This window comes from Pan paniscus, chromosome 23, assembly GCF_029289425.2.
Source record: "Pan paniscus chromosome 23, NHGRI_mPanPan1-v2.0_pri, whole genome shotgun sequence".
Lineage (NCBI taxonomy): Eukaryota > Metazoa > Chordata > Mammalia > Primates > Hominidae > Pan > Pan paniscus.
Window position 1 is genome coordinate 54,329,863 of NC_085927.1, and position 19,333 is coordinate 54,349,195.

Below are 19,333 nucleotides of genomic sequence, written 5' to 3' on the forward strand. Positions count from 1 at the left end.
GGAGTAACTAATTCAACAGAAGTGTACTGAGTACCTATCACGTGCCAGGCATTGTCATAGGTGCTAGTGCTACGGCCATGAACAAAACAGACAAAATCCACCTGCCTGCCTTGTGTTCTTGTCTAGCAGACACAGTGCTGTGGAGACAGATCGACTATGTATTTCAAAATTCCAATAAGATAAAACACACAAAAACCCAGAAACAGCTGTAGCAAATATGACAAACACCAGGTTAATATCTTTAATATATACCGAGCTCATACAAATTTATCTGACCCCAGAAGATAGAGCAAAGGACATTGACAATCCACAAAGGAGGAAATACAATCGCTCCACATGAAAGATGCTCAACCGTGCTAGAAGTCAGTGAAATGCCAACTGAAACACGATGCTATTTTTTCATTATCAAATTAGCAAATATTTAGCCAGATGATAATTCCCAATACGGGCAAGATGGACATGTTTATCCTTGCTGGTGGCAGTGTAAGGGGATACAAATATTTCCGGAAACCATTTTGTCAATATGTAGTAAAAGCCTCAAAGGTTTTCATATTCTTTAGTTGAAGAATCCCACCTCCTGGAGTCTACCCTAATAACTTGACATTGGGAAACAGCCTGTGCACAAAGATATTCATCAATTTATAACTGAAAAGTTAGTAACAGCATTAGTGATTGGCAACTGGCACAATGGTCCATCTAGTCAATGGGAGAGTACACAGCCACTCCAAAATAAAATATTTAGTAATCATAAGGGGAGATGCCCATGATATGCTAAGTGAAAACAGCTGCACAAAACTGTATCATTACAGAAGACAGCAACAAAACTATGTTAAAACAAAATGCAAAGAAACCATAGTTGGGGGGAAAAGCCTGAGAGACACCAAAATGTGATGTTTTATTTCCTTCTTTCCTCTACTTGCAAAATTTTATCTAACATGTGGTTTACATGGGTAATGAGAAGACCTAGTAGGTTTGGTGCTTGTGTATGCAAAGGCATGAGGCACACGGAAGTGAGGAGCTGAGTTTCCTCCCATCTCTACCGCATCTGCGCTGTGCCAACTGCCACCCCACCCAAACTCAGGTCCCCAAGAGACAGCGACACAGGGGCTGTCTGTTCCACGTGGAAGGCCCTATACCCCAATCTTCTCCCCTACTCTGGGAGCATCTCCTGTTGGCCCAACAGTCTGCTCTTGCTTCCCTTCCCCAGGAGACCCACCTTGTGCCTACCTCTCTAAGTCCCTAAACCAGTGCTCTCCAAGCAGAGGTGCCATGAGCCTTACAACTGTGGTTGCAGATGGAGGCGCCTCCGTTAGGATCTCTTCCCTCTTCCACCCAGAGCTCTGCCCCCAGTCAGTGGCTGCAGCATGGGCCCTTTTGTCCAATCCCAGGGCTTGTTCCCTAAGTCAACCTCAGCACATGCCCAGCTCAGCCATGTCCCTTCACTCCCCTACAGGCTGGAACTGCCAGGGTGGTGCCCACCCAAGGCGGCTGTCTGCCATGACAACAGGAGCGTGTGCGTCAGGCTGGTCCTGCCACACTTTCTGGGTTTTGTTTTCCACTCCTCCTCATTGCTCATCACATACTTACCTGGGGACAATGAAATAGGTCTTTGCTATTCCCTAGAAGTCACCAAAATGCTTTAGGACATTAAGTTAGTCCCAGGGTCACACTATACTAGGCCAGGGAGTCACCCCTTCACTAACTCCCATCTCCAGTGATGCCCTGGTATGCACTGAAGCCTACTTACCAAAGGGGTACCATGTGGACTGGAGAGCAGTCACAATACAGTCCAAAGAATGTCAAAACCATGGAAAACAGAACTTTCCTTCACATGCACTGTTGAACACTACTGCCTGTCCCTTTTATCAATCAATACCCGTTCTCCTAAAATTTAGAGAAATTATAACCCCAAAATATGTACAAAGCATCTCCCTTCCCCCACTTTCTTAGCCTGATCCCCTATCACTGAGGTCTCCCTCTGGGGCTGCGCCTCATCCTCCTTAGCTGGAGACTAACGTATCTTTCACTAGAGCCACCATGGGGTCCTCACCTCTCCAATGTGGGCTTCTTCCAAGTCCAAGGTGGAGGGCAAGCCCCTGACCCTCTCTCATCTGCTCCGTGTTCCAAAGTGCAGGGAGCTATCAAGAAGGTCCTAAGTGCATACCAGCACTCGTCCCAAGCCCACACACATAAGCACCAAGAAAAAAAACACAAATCACCATGCCAAACAAAGGTGGAGCAGCTGCTTGGATTGGGTGCCCACAGGCAGAGGACCCGGCTGCAGGTGTGGACAGGGAGTGTGGCCGGCCTTTCCTAGGCAGCTCTAGGGTGTGAAGCAGCACAAGCCTGACACAGACATGGTAGGGCTTTCAAAAAGCCACTTGAGTAGAGTGAGGGCTGGCGACACAGCAGAGTTCCCACCCTGCTTCCATGCTGGGCTGGGCCACATGGAAACCTTCCAGGTGCCTTTTCCCAGGTGCCACTGTACCCCTTCACTTGGGGGCACCTCTCCCTGGCAGGTACTAGTCTTACCAATAGAGCTGCTGGAGACAGAACAGAACTGAGCACAAAGAGAAAGTGATCTGTACACCTCCCATTCATGGAATGGTGGCCCTGCTGTGTGTCTTCCCTCCGATCACGCTTAAAGAGCACCATGGTACCACCCGAACAGCCTTGGCTGGAGTCCAGGGGAACCTAAAGCCTGTATTCAGGCAGTTGTTCAGCAGGGCAATTGGGCTAACAGAGTTGATGGTGAGTGGGTGGCAGTAGTCTGCGGACCCCAGCAACCACTGAATGTCCTTGACCTTGCAAGGCAGCGGTTCTTCAGAATCGCAGTCACTTTTCCCAGCATCATCAAAACTCTTAAGAAGCCAGGCCCAAGGACCCAATCTCTGGGATCCCAAGACATATACATGTCTTTAGGTGGGTGCGGAGGTTGTCCTTCTGCAATCAAGCCAGGACCCTTCAGACAGGGGCAGCTGAGCCCAGGATAGGAAGCCCTGTGGTCCAGGTCATGTCAATGTGGTTCATTTGGCATTGAAATATGGCGGAACAGCACAGTCCAAAGGGCGTGGCCAAACTCAGCCACAAAATGATTTCTTGGTCATCCCCCTGTGAGGAAGGATGAGGTCCTTCAGAAGGAGGACATGCATGCCAGTGCTGCATTGTCACCACACTAGGACCACGGCAGTCCACAGCTCTTTGCTTTTACAAATGCCACCAAGACCCTGGCTGGGTTGCCAGAGGCAGACACCCCCCCGGCCTTAAGTGCTTAAGGATGTTTCCCAAAGGGAGTCTGTTTTCCCTTGGACAAAGGCAGCCCATCTGATTGCCCAGGCACGGGGAGCACATGCTACAAGGTGCCTTTGGAGACCCACAGATGGTGTGTGGGTGGCTGCAGGGCTGCAGTGAAGGCCACATGGCACCTGAATGGAGATGGGAACAGGTCTCAAGCTGGGCAAGGCTCGCCATCAGTGACGGGGGTAGAAGCAGGAGTGACTGAGCATCAGCCGCTGTGGCACTGCCCATGGAGATCCTGGGCAGCAAAGGGAGTCGCTGGTATCCACCCTTAGCCTGCTATGGCCCTCAGGCGTGGGTGTGTAGGAACCTGCAGCCTGATAGACTTGCCCAATGGCTGAGAGTCCACCATGACCTTATTTAGCAGGCAAGTTCCAGATTCCCCAAGCCTCTGGCTCCATCAAAACACCAGCAGCTGAAGTCAGGCATTAACAGAGGTGCAACATTGGTCCCTCCCAGTGAGAGCAGTGGGGCCTCCCAGACTGCATATTCATGTGCAGAGTGGAACCTGGCCCCCAGACATGGCAGAACTACGCTCCCTGCAGTGACCACTCGACCACGACAGCACGGATGAGGCCCTGCCTGCTGCACCGGGCCCTGGCAGGGCTGGGAGGCATCTTGGGCAGGAAGCCAGACCCCCTCTCCAGGTACACCCATCAAGCCACCAGCCTGGCCAAACGGGCATCTTTCTGTCCAGAGCTCATCAATAGGAACTGGGCAACCAGGTGGGGAGCCGCCAGGGGAGCTTGGAGAGGGCAGAGTAGGAGCCTCCATGAACCAAGTCAGGCTGGAAGGGGTCAGCCCTCGTGGTCCGTCAGCGTGCAGCGGAGTCCCTGTGCCTAAGTAGCAGAGCGGTAGTCATTGAAACAGGCCGGGATGCCAGCAAGAGGGAGGCGAGCATGCAGTGAGCGATAGGTACAAAGCTAGCACGTAAGAGGAAGCACGGCAAGGTGGGCAACCAGGGCGCCAGGAAGGGTGGAAGGAAGATCTCCTTGGGGAACACGTCTGGAGAGGCAAGAAGGGAGGTCTTCAAACAGGGGCAAAGCTGTCGTATGGGCATTTCTTCTACACAGCAAAGAGCGTATGCTACCTGGGTGGCTGCAGACGCTACCAAGTGGTGGCGGATTCTTAAAGATTCCGTGCTCGGGCAGGCAGGGCTGGCGCTGGACTAGTCCCGTTGGAAGCTGGATGCACTGGGCAAGGCCCCGTGCCCGCAGAGGCCAGCTGGCGGCAGAGCATCTGCCTCTCTCGCACAGCCCTATTAGAGGCAGAAGTCTTCCTGATTTGGGCGCGCCGCGCATGCCGGAGCGGAGACTTGTAGGTTCTCCGCAACTCTGCCAGGAACCCCTGATAGTTGTTGCGCAAGGGGCTGTCAGGTTGCATGTGGGGGATAGCCCACTTCTCCGCCTCCCCAGTCAGTCGAGACACAAGGAAGGCCACACGCTCGGCCTCACCCGGGAAGCGGGAGGCCTGGAAGATCATGAATCTGTCCATCTGCATCAGGAACCCCGCCAACTGGCCTGGGTCCCCGGAAAAGGGCTCGGGCAGAGAGGTTGGAGGTGTGGTCATGGGTCGAGTCCCGTTTGAAGTAATTGCAGAGATGGGCGGGGTGATCTGCAGAGCCCCCGGGATCCGCGCCCTGGTGCGTAACAAGGTCAGCTCTGCCATCACGCTCTCCAGCATGTTGGTGAGATTGGCCTTCTCCGCCCGCAGGGTGGAAGCCTCTCGCCTCAGCGCCGAGTTGGTGAGGCGCAGGGAGGTCAGGGTGTCAATAACGTCATCCATCTGGGCATTCGGAGACGCTGCCAAGGCTGGGCTTTCAGCTTTGGACGTCTGCGGCTGCACCATGCTGGCCAGAGGTCAGCCACAGGCTGAGATCCGCGGGTGGGCCAAGGGGGTGTGGTGACCAGGTGGGCCCCTGTAGAAATGGGGGCAGCGTGGGGTGCACGACGGCAGGGCGCTGCGAGACCCCCAAGCCGAGGGCCCGAGAGGGGCACGCGGTGCCAGGCCCCAGGGACTTCGGCCCCGGTCCCACGCGGCTCCTTTACTACAGACTTCGCGGACTACGGAGCCAGACGGGTGGCTGGACCTGCTCTGGGCCCTGGAGGATTAAGAAAAGATGTTTTTAAGGTTTCAATTGCGACTAGCGGGCAGGAGGGTGAGGGGCGGCGTGGAGGGCCCGCGCGTGGGTGGCGAGGCGGCACAAAGCCCCGCGGCGCCCGCCCCGCGCCCGCCCGGGGGAGAACAAAGGGGGCTGCTCCTTGGCGGCCGCGGGCCTGGGGGCCACCACAGTGGCGGGGCCCGGCCGGGCAGGGGGCCGGGGGCGCGCGTACCTGGGGTCTCGCGGTTCCTCCGCGGCTCCGTCCGCCGCCGGCCGTGACCAAGATGGCCCGCGCGGGGGACGCGGCCAGGCCGATGAATCACCGCGCGGACCGCCGAGAACTGCTTCCCGGTCAGCGCAGCCAAGCGACGGCGCTGGCGATGGCGGCGGGCGGCCTCCGGCAGGTGCAGGGGCCGGGCCAGGCCGGGGCCGGGGCAGGGGCGGGCCCGGGGTCGCGGCAGAGGGCGGGTCACCGCGCGGCCTTTGTGCGGGCGGGGCCGGCGCGGTGGCGGTGGCGGGCGGGCCTTAGGCTGGCCCCGCTGGTTGCCATGGAGACCGCCCGCTCCCGCGCGTGCGGAGACGACCGCTGCCCCGCCCCCGGAAGTGATGCACAAAGTTCCCCCCCAACAACTCGGGCTGCTGCCAATCAGGGAAGACTGTAGTTGCTGCGGCGTCTTCATCAGGGCGGGTACCTGGTGTTCTCCCAGTCATTCCTCCCAAGAGGGCTTGCAAGGCTCTTTCTGTGGTTGTCATTGGGTTTATTTTTTTGGTGATTTACTGTTCTTCTTATTGTGATTTTTTTTTTTTTTTTTTGAGACGGAGTCTCGCTCTGTCGCCTAGGCTGGAGTGCAGTGGCGCTATCCCGGGTCACTGCAACCTCCGCCTCCCGGGTTCAAGCGATTCTTCTGCCTCAGCCACCCAAGTAACTGGGATTACAGGCGCGTGCTACCATGCCCGGCTAATTTTTGTATTTTTAGTAGAGACGGGGTTTCACCTTGTTGGCCTGGCCAGTCTCCAACTCCTGACCTCAGGGCATCCGCCTGCCTTGGCCTCCCAAAGTTCTGGGATTACAGGCGTGAGCCACTGCGTCAGGCCCTTATTGTGATTTGAATATAAATTTAATGTAACAAATCTTGATGTAAGAGAAGTAAAAAAAACTTTATACTACTCAGACTCCCTCCACCTAAAGATAGCAAATAGTAATACATATATATGTAATGTACAGATAGTAATATTTCTGTACTTCCATCCAGTCATTTTTCTATGATATGTTCTACAAAATATTAATTTTTTACCTTATGAATATTTTGTAACCATAACAGCACATTGAATTTTGAGCATTTTCCTATTAAAGATAGTTCAGAAGCATGATTTTCAGTTATTGCCTGTGGTCCATGGAAATCCTGTACCACAAAGTATTTAGCCATACCCTTTTTGATAGATCCTTATCTTGTTTACCATGCTAAAGTTTTATAAACTACACTTGTATATAAATCCCCACCCTTTTCTCTGCTGGGTTCCCCAGAGTAAATACCAAGGAGTGAAGATACCTGGCTGATACGGTTTGGCTGTGTCTCCACCCAAATCTCATCTTGAGTCGTAACTCCCACAGTTCCCACATCGTGGGAGGAACCTGGTGGGAGGTGATCGAATTATGTGGGCAGGTCTTTTCTGCACTCTTCTTGTGATAGTGAGTGAGTCTCAAGAGATCTGATGGTTTTAAAAAGGGAGGTTTCCGGCCAGGCACAATGGCTCACGTCTGTACTCCCAGCACTTTGGGAGGTCAAGGCGGGCGGATCACGAGGTCAGGAGATCGAGACCATCCTGGCTAACACGGTGAAACCCCGTCTCTACTAAAAATACAAAAAATTAGCCAGGCGTGGTGGTGGGCGCCTGTAGTCCCAGCTACTTGGGAGGCTGAGCCAGGAGAATGGCGTGAACCCGGGAGGCGGAGCTTGCAGTGAGCAGACATTGCACAACTGTACTCCAGCCTGGGCAACAGAGCAAGAGTCCATCTAAAAAAAAAATTAAAAAAAAAAAAAGGGAAGTTTCCCTGCACAAGTTCTCTCTTTGCCTGCCGCCATCCATGTAAGACCTGACTTGCTCCTCCGTGCCTTTCACCTTCTGCCATCATTGTGAGCCTCCCCACCACGCAGAACTGTAAGTCCAATAAACCTCTTTCTTTTGTAAATTGCCCAGTCTCAGGTATGTCTTTATCAGCAGCATGAAAACAGACTAATACACTGGCCAAAGGGTAAGAACTGTTTGATTCCAGGTCTGGATTCCCAGCTTGACCTAGGTGATCCTTCTGCATGGTCAGTTTCAAGCTGGCATGGCTGGAGAGAAAAGATACTGAGAAATAAAAATAAAAATTTAAGCCCCCCCCAACCAACTGAACAGACCCCCTCTTGGCCAGGGGACCACAGAGAAACATGGGAAGCCGAGTTCCTGGCCACGATGGGATGGGAGGTTGGACACACTTCATTATCTGCCCCCGCTCCATAACCGATAACCACCATTAGGCTTTTTTCCCTAAGAGTTAAACAGAAACAAGCCTCTTTGAAAGACTTCAACATTGATACCAACCAACCACCTGACACTGCCCCTCCCTTTTTGTGGCACACAACAACTGACCAGCATTCTTTCCTAGTAAGAGACCACCAACCCTGGAGTGGTTCTGGCCAGCCTGTGGAGGATGTGCAGTGAAAGCTTTTGTGTCCTCTGATTCACCTTTTGACGTTAGAGGGCTGAAAACTCCACCTTCAGATCATGCTAACACTGCCATTTTTTGTAGGTGCTACCCATGAAGGGGCATGAAGCTCGGTTGCACATGTGCATATTTCTCTTCTCATAAATATTTATAACTCCTCCTGTAGCTTATTGAATATGTATATTTGGCCACCTTGTTCAACATAAATTCCTGTCTTACTCTTCCAACCCTTGAAGTGCCTGTTTATGGCTTCTGGCCAGAGGCTACACTTCCCAGCCTATTCAAATGGCCACTCTGCAGAGTGCAACCTTTTATGATAAATAAAACTCTCCTTTCCAGGTTTATGAACCTCATCATTCTTCAGTTAACAATACCCAGCATGCCAGTCTTTTGAGGACACAGTATTCAAGGAGGCTGAAGCTGGGAACCACCTGCACTCTTTAGGCAGGCCTGGGACAGAGCTGGATTTACTCAGACCTACAGTTTTCACTCACGGGAATTAGGGCATAAGGATGTTGTTACTGAGCAAGTGGTCTTGCTGCCTGATGCACACAGAAGCCGATACATATGGCACCAGCTTTTGAGAAAAGAAAAGCTTTATTGCAAAACTGACCAGCAAGGAGAGAGGAGGTGGGCTCAAATCCGTCTCCCTGATTTGAGGCATGGGGCAAGTTTTAAGGGATCAGGTGGCAAGAGAAAGTATTTAGCAATGCTGGCTTGCCAGGGTCTGATTGGAGGGCTTCAAATTTGACCATATGTGGTAATGTATATTAAAGTAGATTTTAGCCCCAGACCTTCCAGGCTGATGGACCCCTTTGCTTGTGAATGAGTTCTGGTTTTCAACTTCTGGTCATGTCCCAGTCTTCTTGGTTCTAAGAGGACGAATCATTGGTTCTGGGTGTTGTTGGAGGTCAAAGTTTTTTCTATGGCACATGCCCAGGCTACATGACTTGCAGTTTTGGGCTCTGTCTACCTAAAAGGCAGCTTGACATTTTGTTACCAACAGGGTAGGCCCAGTTTGGGCTGGTCCCACAACTACAGTGTCAGAACTTGGAAAGGATACTTGTACCCCAGTGTGCCAAAGTGTGCACCCTTTGTGACCAGGTGAAAACTTCTAGAGCATGAAGCAAAAGGGAAATAAAGAAGACTGTGTGTCCTTAAACTTCTTCCATGAGACCTTCTAAATCAGATGGGGGCAGGAGCTGTGTTAACCTTGACTGAGGTCAATGACTTCAAAAGCAGAAATGAGCCTGCAGCCTTCTACCCCTCCAAGTTCTTCTAAACACACAGAGGAATCCCATCCACTCGTGGGAGTCACTCCATCTGTCTCTCTGTCTCTCTATCTCTCTAGGCCCCTGGATACTGTGCACATTAGTGAAGTGTCTGCTGCAATTCCAAGTGTGGTTGACACCATAAATCTTAAATTCCCAGGTGCATTGAATATAAGATGCACCCCAATTTCAGAAATGATAAAACATTTAAAGAAATAAATAATTTATCTGTATTTCACTTTACTTCCAAGGGGAAATTAGATGGCAGCCCATAAAATAGAGCAAAATAAAAATTAATGGACTTTTACAAGTAAAAACAGGAGAAGAATATTTGGCTTCTCATCCAGATGAAGCTATGATTCATGCCCTGAGGTGGCTGTCTGGGCTGTGAACACAGAACAATAAAATATGCAAAGAAAATATTGAAAGAATATAAGTGGGCTCCAATAGATAAACAAGATAAACTTCACAATGGTCCAGAAACACAAACTTCTGAGTATTGACGTGGGCCTGCTGGGCTCTGGACCGGAGACATAATAGGGACCCAAGGCTGGGAACACAGCCAGGCTTCCTATTTGAAGCCAGGGGATGGAGGAGAGAGGAGTCACCCCTGTGTCAGAAAAAAAGTCTGAAAAATTGGATTCAGTCATTTCATGGGGGTGGGGTGTGACAGTTCATGTGAAAGTGTGGCCCTGGGTCAAAGGAGAACACAGATATAGTCATCTTAATCTCTTGCCCCCTAGTTTAACAAGTAGACCAAGAGAGTCAGGATTCCAAACCACCAACAAAATATATATACATATATATATTATGCACATATATGTATATATGTATGTATATGTGTATGTGTGTGTATATATAATATGCATATATGTGTGTGTGTGTATATATATTTCTTTACCACAGACCAGGCATCAAGTGGAGCCACCCCAAACTGCTAGATGGGGAAAGGGAGTACCAAGAGAGAAAGAGAGACAAAGTCTTTCAACACAAAATGAGCCTGCGATTCAAAATTCTGAAGCCCATGAAGACATCTTATGCTAAGAATAACAGTCAAGAAAAATCAATAATTATAATGTGAATTAACTCCAGAGGAAATTAAAATAATAAAAGAGTCTAAAAAAAAAGACTTTAAAGTAAGTATATTTGGGATGCTCAGTGAGAACAAGGAAGGAATAATATTTGTGAAAAGAACAGATTGTGGAGAAAAAGCCATATTGTACCAAGATCAGGTACCTGTGAAAAAGTACCTTTTAAAAGAAAATGTAGTTGATTTCCATTTCCAATGAGATGGAGTAGATGCACTCATGCCTATTCTTTGCAGAAAACGTATCGAAAAACAGCTTTGAAAAAAAAAAACCACAAGATGCAGTAGGTGGAGAGAAGGCACCTCAGGACCTAAGGAATAACACTGTGGTGAGTTCCTCGAGTTTTCTTTTGCATCATATAACCCAGACTTGGAGCTGAAGAAGCTGGCAACCCCGAAATGCCAATGGGTGCAGACAAAAAAAAGCACCCCCTCCATAAAAGCCTGCTCTCCCTAGACAAAAACAAACAAACAAATAAACAAAGTGGGGGGCAGGGGCAGCCTAGCAAGAGAGGAAACTTAGACAGTGATCACTCTACTCTAGCCAAACACTGGCAACACTCCTCAAATTTATCTACAGACTCAACATGATCCCTATCAAATTTCCAGCTGCCTTTCTGCAGCAACTAGCGTGCTGATTCTGAAGTTCATATGAGAATTCAATGGACTTACAATAGCCAAAACAATTTTAAAGAACTAAGAGGGTTCACGCTTCACAACTTCAAAACATATCTGTAAAGCTATAGTAATTAAGAATGTGTGGTACTGGCATACATCAATGGAATAGAATTGATAGTCTGGAAATAAACCTTAACATTTATGGTTAATTTATTTTCAAACAGGGTGCCAAGACAGTTCAATGGGCAATGAAGGGTCCTTCCTGAGATACCCAAAGGAAAAATATAAAATTAGACCCCTACTTCACACTATACACAAAATTGACTCAAAATGAATCAAAGACTTAAATGTAAGAACTAACACTATAAAACTCTTAGAAGAAAACCTAGGAGTAAATCTTCATGACCTTGGATTGAGCAGTGGTTTCCTAGAAATAACAACAAGTACAAGTGACAAAAGAAAACATAGATTAATTAAATTTTACCAAAGTTAAAAAATTTCTATGTTTCAAAGAACATATCAAGAAAGCCAAAAGACACCAACCCACAGAATGGAAGAAAATATTTGCAAGCTACATATCTGATGAGAGTCTAATATTCAGAGTGTATAAAGAACTCCTACAACTCAATAATAAAAAGATATCCTAATAAAAATGAGCAAAGGAGTTGAATAGACATTTCTCCAAAGAAGATATATGAATGACCAATAAGCACATGAAAAAATGCTCAATATCATAAGCCATCGAGGAAATATAAATCAAAACCACAATAAGATGTCACTTCACACCCCCACCCCCATATTGCCATAATCTGAAAGACAGACAATAACAAATGTTGGTGAATATGTTGAAAAATTGGAAACCTCATGCACTGCTGGTGGGAATGTATAATAGTGCAGCTACTATGGAAAATAATTTGGCAATTCCTCAAAAAGTTAAACCATTCCTAGATGTATGCTTAGGTGCATTGAAAACATATATCCACACAAAAATTTGTACAAAAATGTTCATACAACCATTATTCCTAATAGCTTCCCCCTCCCACTAAAAGGTACCAACCCACATGTCCATCAATTGATAGATGGACCAACAAAATGTGGTATCACCATACAATGGAATATTAGCAAGCTATAAAAGGAATGAAATACTGATACATACTAAAACATGAATGAACCTTGAAAGCATTGTGCTAAGTGAAAGAAGTCAAGAACAAAGGCACATATTGTATGATTTTTATTTATATAAAATGTCCAGAATAGGCGAATCCATAGAGACAGAAAGTTGAGCAGTGATTGCCAGGGTCTGAGGAGAAGGAAGGAAGGAGAATGACTGCTAATTGATATAGGGTTTCTTTTGAGTGATGAATTGTTCTAGAATTAATATTAATGGCTGCACAACATTGTGGCTATACTAAAAACTACTAAGTTTATTTAAAATGTTATGGTATGTGAATTATGTTTTTGAAAAAAATCAATGGTGTTTATGATCAAAACTCACATAAAAATGAGAATAAAGGGGAACTTCCTCAACTTGATAGGAAGTATCTATAAAAACCCTATAACTGACATTATACTTAATGGCCAAAGACAAAATGCTTTCCCCCTAAGATGGAGAACCAGGTAATGATGTCCACTCCCACTATTCTCATTCAACATAGTACTGGCAGTTCTAGTCAATGCAATAAGGCAAGAAAAGAAAATAAAATACATACAGATTGAAAATAAGAAATAAAACTGTCCCTATTTTCAGAGGCATAATTGTGTATGTAAAAAATCCCAAGGAATCTATACAACAAACAAACTTAAAAACTTCCTACAACTAATAAGTTCAACAAGGTTGCAGGGTACAATACGAACATGCAAAAATCCATTGTATTTATATAGACTAGTAATGAACACGTGTACAGAAAAGTTAAAAATACAATATCATGGGCCGGGCATGGTGGCTCATGCCTGTAATCCCAGCACTTTGGGAGGCCGAGGCAGGTGGATCACCTGAAGTCAGGAGTTCAAGACCAGCCTGGCCAATATGGCAAAACCCCATCTCTACTAAAAATACAAAAATTAGCCAGGCATGGTGGCAGGTGTCTGTAGTCCCAGCTACTCAGGGAGGCTGAGGCAGGAGAATTGCTTGAACCAGGGAGGTGGAGGTTGCAGTGAGTCGAGATCACACCACTGCACTCCAACCTGGGCAACAGTGAGACTATTTCTCAAAAAAAAAAAAAAAACCGTGTCATTTACAATAACTCAAAAAAACCTCTCAGATGTAAATCTAACAAACTAGGTACAAGATTTACATGCAGAAAACAACAAAAAAACTGATGAAAGAAATCAAAGAAGACCCAAATAGAGACACACTGTGACATGGATGGTGCTGTGGTTTGGATATGATTTATTTGGCCCTGCCAAGTCTCCTGTTGAAATTTGATCCCCGTTTTGGAGTTGGGGCCTGATGTGAGGTGTTTGGGTCCCCGGGGGTGGATCACTCATGAATGGCTTGGTGCCATTCTCACAGTGGTGAGTTCTACTGTTACTTCACACAAGGACTAGTTGTTATAAGAGCCTGGCATCTCTCTCCCACCTCTCTCTTACTTCCCTTCTCACCATGTGAGCTGCACATGCCAGCTGTTCTTTGCCTTCCACCACGAGTGGAAGCCGCCTTCTGCCCTCACCAGAAGCAGACGCTGGTGTCATGCTTCTTGTACAGCCTGCAGAACCATAAAAGCCAAACAAACCTTTTTACTTTATACACCACCCAGCCTCAGGTGTTCCTTTATAGCAACACAAACAGACTATGACAGATAGGAAGAATCAACATAGTAAAGATGTCAGTGGGCCGAGCGAGGTGGCTGACACCTGTAATCCCAGCACTTTGGGAGGCCAAGGCGGGTGGATCACTTGAGATCAGGAGTTCTAGACCAGCCTGGCCAACATGGTGAAACTCCGCCTGTACTAAAAATACAAAAATTAGCTGGGCATGGTGGTGGGTGCCTGTAGTCCCAGTTACTCAGGAAGCTGACGCACAAGAATCGCTCGAACCCGGGAAGCAGAGGTTGCAGTGAGCTGAGATCATGCTGCTGCACTCCAGCCTGGGTGACAGAGTGAGACTCCATCTCAAAAAAAAAAAAAAAAAGTCAGTTATCCTCCAATCCTCCAAGTTGATGTGAAGGTTTAAAGCAACATCTGCCAAAGTCCAAGGAAGACTTTGTGTAGCTATAGAGAAGATTATTCTAATATGTATATGCAAAGGCAAAGGAAGTGGAGTAGGTAAAATGATTTTAAAAAAGAAAAATAAAATGGGAGGTATTAGTCTATCCAATTTCAAGACATTACGTAGCTACAATAATCAAGACTATGTTATGTTGATGGAGGGACTGACACAAAGATCAATGAAACAGAAAACTCAGAAATAAACCCACACACATATGCCCAACTGATTTTTTACAAAGTTGCAAAAGCAATTCAATTAAAGGAAGATAGTCTTTTCAATACATGGTGTTGGAGCAATTAAATATCCATAGGTTTAAAAAAGAAGAACTTCTGAGTCTCACATTTATAAAAATTATCTCAAAATGGATCATAGACTTAAATGTAAAACATAAAGTTATAAAACTATATATACAGGATAAATTATATATCTGGGATGAAATCTTTAGGATGTAGGGCTAGGCAAAGAATTTTTAGACTTAATATCAAAAGCAAGATCCATAAAAGGAAAAATTAATAAATTGGACTCTATCACAATTTAAAACTTCTGGTATGTGAAAGAGGATGAAAATACAAGCTAGAGACAAAGAGAAAAATCTTTGCAAATCAGATATCCTTTAAAGGACTAGTATCTAGAATATATAAAGAACTCTCAAACTCAACAGTAAAGTAACAAACATCCGATTATAAAATGAGCAAAAGACATTGAACTAGCATTTCACCAAAGAGGAGATACAAATGGCAAATGAGCCCATGGAAAGGTATTTAACGTCATTAGCCATTAGGGAAATGAAAATTAAAACCATAATGAAATATCACCATGCACATCTAAGGATGGCTAAAATGAAAAATAGTGACAATCTCTAAAGCAGGTAAAGATGCAGAGAAAGTGGATACATTGCTAATGGGAATGTGAAGTGGTACAGCCACTCTGGAAAACAGTCTGGCAGTTTCTTAAAACGAAACAAAACAAAAGCAAACAAAAACTAAGCGGGCAACTACCATACGACCCAGCAATTGCACTCCTGGGTATTTATCCCAGAGAAATGAAAAATTATGTTCACACCAAAAACAGTACACAAATGTTTATAGCAACTACATGGCCCAAACCTGCAAGCAACCTAGACATTAATGATTAGAAAAACTATGATATATCCTTACCACGGAATACTCAACAAAAGAAGGAACAAACTTTTTATACATGCAACAAATGAGTTGAGTTTGTAGAGAATTATGCTGAGCGAAAAATGTCAATCCCAGCCGGGTGCAGTGGCTCACGCCTGTAATCCCAGCACTTTGGGAGGCTGAGGTGGGCGGATCACCTGAGGTCAGGAGTTCGAGACCAGCCAGGCCAACATGGCGAAACCCCATCTCTACTAAAAATACAAAAATTAGCCAGATATGGTGGCACATGCCTGTAATCCCAGCTATTCAAGAGGGTGAGGCAGGAGAATCACTTGAATCCAGGAGACAGAGGTTGCAGTGAGCTGAGATCGCACCACTGCACTCCAGCCTGGGCAAAAGAGTGAGACTCAGTCTCACTCACTCAATCAATCAATCAATAAAACGCCAATTCCAAAAGACATTATTCCCCTTTTTAAAATTTTAGATTTAGGATGCAAATGTACCTATGTGTTACATGGATATATTTTATGTAACATTCTTTTTTTTTTTTTAATTTTTTTTTATTTATTTTTATTGATCATTCTTGGGTGTTTCTCGCAGAGGGGGATTTGGCAGGGTCATAGGACAATAGGGGAGGGAAGGTCAGCAGATAAACAAGTGAACAAAGGTCTCTGGTTTTCCTAGGCAGAGGACCCTGCAGCCTTCCGCAGTGTTTGTGTCCCTGGGTACTTGAGATTAGGGAGTGGTGATGACTCTTAACAAGCATGCTGCCTTCAAGCATCTGTTTAACAAAGCACATCTTGCACCGCCCTTAATCCATTTAACCCTGAGTGGACACAGCACATGTTTCAGAGAGCACAGGGTTAGGGGTAAGGTCATAGATCAACAGGATAAGAATTTTTCTTAGTACAGAGCAAAATGAAAAGTCTCTCATGTCTACCTCTTTCTACACAGACACGGCAACCATCCGATTTCTCAATCTTTTCCCCACCTTTCCCCTCTTTCTATTCCACAAAACCGCCATTGTCATCATGGCCCGTTCTCAATGAGCTGTTGGGTACACCTCCCAGACGGGGTGGTGGCCGGGCAGAGGGGCTCCTCACTTCCCAGTAGGGGCGGCCAGGCAGAGGCGCCCCTCACCTCCCGGACAGGGCGGCTGGCCGGGCGGGGGGCTGACCCCCCCACCTCCCTCCTGGACGGGGCGGCTGGCCGGGCGGGGGGCTGACCCCCCACCTCCCTCCCAGACAGGGCGGCTGGCCGGGCAGAGGGGCTCCTCACTTCCCAGTAGGGGCGGCCGGGCAGAGGTGCCCCTCACCTCCCGGACGGGGTGGCTGGCCGGGCGGGGGGCTGATCCCCCCACCTCCCTCCTGGATGGGGTGGCTGGCCGGGCGGGGGGCTGAGTAACATTCTTGAAGTTAACAAAATAACAGATTAGTGATTGCCATGGCTTAAGGAGGGGGTTGGGGCAGAGGAAAAGTGGATGTGGCTCTACAAGAGCAACAGGCAGCCTTTTTGGTGTCATGACTACATCAGTGTCAAGATCCTGGCTGTGATATTGCACTATAATTTTGCAAGATGTAACAACCTGGGGAAATTGAGTAAAGGGTACGATGGATCTTCCTATATTATTTCTCAGCAACTGCAAGTGAATCTACAATTATCTTGAAATGAAAAACATTTAAAAGAGAAAATGTGGCTGGGTATGGTGGCTCACACCTGTAATTTCAGCACTGTGGGAGGCTGAGGTGGGAGGATCGCTTGAGCTCTGGAGTTTGAGGCCAGCCTGGGCAACATAGGGAGACCCTGTCTCTACAAAAAATTAGAAAATTAGAAAATTACCTGGGTCCGGTGGCACATGCCAGTAGACACAGCTACTCAAGAGTCTGAGGTGAGAGGATCGCTTGAGCCCAGGAAGTCAAGGCTGCAGTGAGCTGTGATCATACTACTGCATTCCAGCCCTGTGGGCAATAGAGCAAGACCTCATCTCAAAAAACAAACCAAAAAAAGAAGAAGAAGAAAAAGTAAAAGAAAATAATTGAAGTAAATAGTTAATAGAGAGTGTAAATTTTAGGCGGGACACAGCTAAATAAATCATGAATTAGAAGGAAGTACTGAATAATTCATCTAGAAGGCAGCAAAGACACAAATATTTTGAAAAATATGAAAAAGGTAAAACACTTGGAGGATAGAAAAGAACAAAGAAGGAGGAGAAACAATATCTGATAAGATAAAATAGCTGAAAACTTTTCCAGAACTGGAGAAAGATAGGAGTCCAAAATTAAAGTGTCCACATTCATTAAATCCAGGCTGTATTAGTTAGTCATTGCTGTGTAACAAACTACCCCTATTTGTAATTCGTTAAGTCCCCATTTTTATTGGTGTATTTTGAATGCAGAGCCAATAGGACTTGCTGATGGGCTGGATGTGAAGTATGAGAAACAGCAAGGACTTAAGGCTGCCCCCAGGTTCTGTAAACGTGGAGACATCAACTGAAGCAGCAACAAGGGTGAGAGAAATAGGCTTGGCGAGGAGAAGATCACAGATTGTTGAGCTTGGAGTGGGAGCTAAGCTATGTGGATGTAAAGGCATAAGAATGGCACAATGGACTTTGGGGACTCAGGGGAAAAGGGTGGGAAGGGGGTGAGGGATAAAAGACTACAAATTCGGTGCAGTATGTACTGCTCGGGTGACAGGTGCACCAAAATCCCACAAATCAACACTAAAGAACTTCCTCATGTCGCCAAACACCACCTGTTCCCAGTTACCTATGGAAATAAAAAATGTAATAAATAAATTCTCCCAGTGGGATGATATCAGGCTGGCTCTGGAATATGGGATTCTGGAGTTCTGCAAAGAGGTCCTTTGGAGAATCATTAATAACCAGTATTTAAAGCCCAATCCTGTGATCACCTTGGCAGAGAGTGTAAACAGGAAAAGGAAGAAGGCTGAGAATTGTGCAGGCCATGGTTTAGAGGCATAGGGGTTGGGGAGGAGCTAGCAGAGATGTCAGCTGAGGAGTGGCCAATGGGGCAGATGGAAAATCAGGCAACTGCTGAGCCTCAGAAGCCAAGAAAAGGCTTCCAGGAGGAGGTGGGGTGATCGATCATGTCAAGGTCTTAGGAAAGATAGGGTTGCCATTCAAACTGGGATGCTTTTGAGAGTTGCTAGAGATAATTAAAATAATACATTTTCTGAAATATTATGTATTGCCTGACAAATTAGATTGTTGGCCAGGCACGATGGCTCACACCTGTAATCCTAGCACTTTGGGAGGCTGAGGCAGGCGGATCACAAGGTCAGGAGTTCGAGACCAGCCTGGCCAATATGGTGAAACCTCATCTCTATAAAAAATCCAAAAATTAGCCAGACATGGTGGTGGGCGCCTGTAATCCCAGCTACTCAGGAGGCTGAGGCAGGAGAATCGCTTGAACCCGAGAGGCGGAGGTTGCTGTGAGCCAAGATCGTGCCACTGCACTCCAGCCTGGGTGACAGAGCGAGACTCTATTTCAAAAAAACAAACAAACAACAAAAAAATTAGTTTGTTATAGTGGTGGACCTATAAATGCCAGCATTTTTCTAAAAACTTTTTTTCTTAAGTTTGGTCTTACTATTCTTACTTCTGTGATAAAATCACTTACAGTCTTACTCAAAGTTGCATTCTTTTGTTATAAATTACATCTGTGGACACTAATTAACTGTTCTCTAAAGACCATATTTTAATTGAGAAAATCTTCTTTCTATAGGTGCTGAGGTAATAGGTAAGCTCAGAAAAAACTCTACTAAATGGAGGATATACTGAGTCTTTCTTTTTTTTAATTGAAATGTGTAAATATTCCAGCTCAAATATCTCCATAGATTTCAATCATGCTGTTTCCATCCAGGGTAATTTTCATCAACAAATATTTTTATAAGCCAAAACT

General features: G+C 46.4%; 1 protein-coding gene across 1 annotated transcript; it reads right to left on the minus strand.

The window, feature by feature from the left end:
- Positions 1-218: 218 nt before the first annotated feature.
- RTL6 (retrotransposon Gag like 6) lies at positions 219-5,969 on the minus strand. Its single transcript, XM_034949280.3, has 2 exons — positions 5,631-5,969; positions 219-5,398 (listed from the first exon to the last, which is right to left on the minus strand). The coding sequence occupies exon 2, from the start codon at positions 5,143-5,145 to the stop codon at positions 4,426-4,428; it is 720 nt and encodes a 239-aa protein (XP_034805171.1). The 5' UTR covers positions 5,146-5,398; positions 5,631-5,969; the 3' UTR covers positions 219-4,425.
- Positions 5,970-19,333: the final 13,364 nt, after the last annotated feature.

Bases quoted from the DNA above. Each gene is read 5' to 3' on its own strand.
- RTL6 (XM_034949280.3), bottom strand. From the start codon at position 5,145: ATGGTGCAGCCGCAGACGTCCAAAGCTGAAAGCCCAGCCTTGGCAGCG.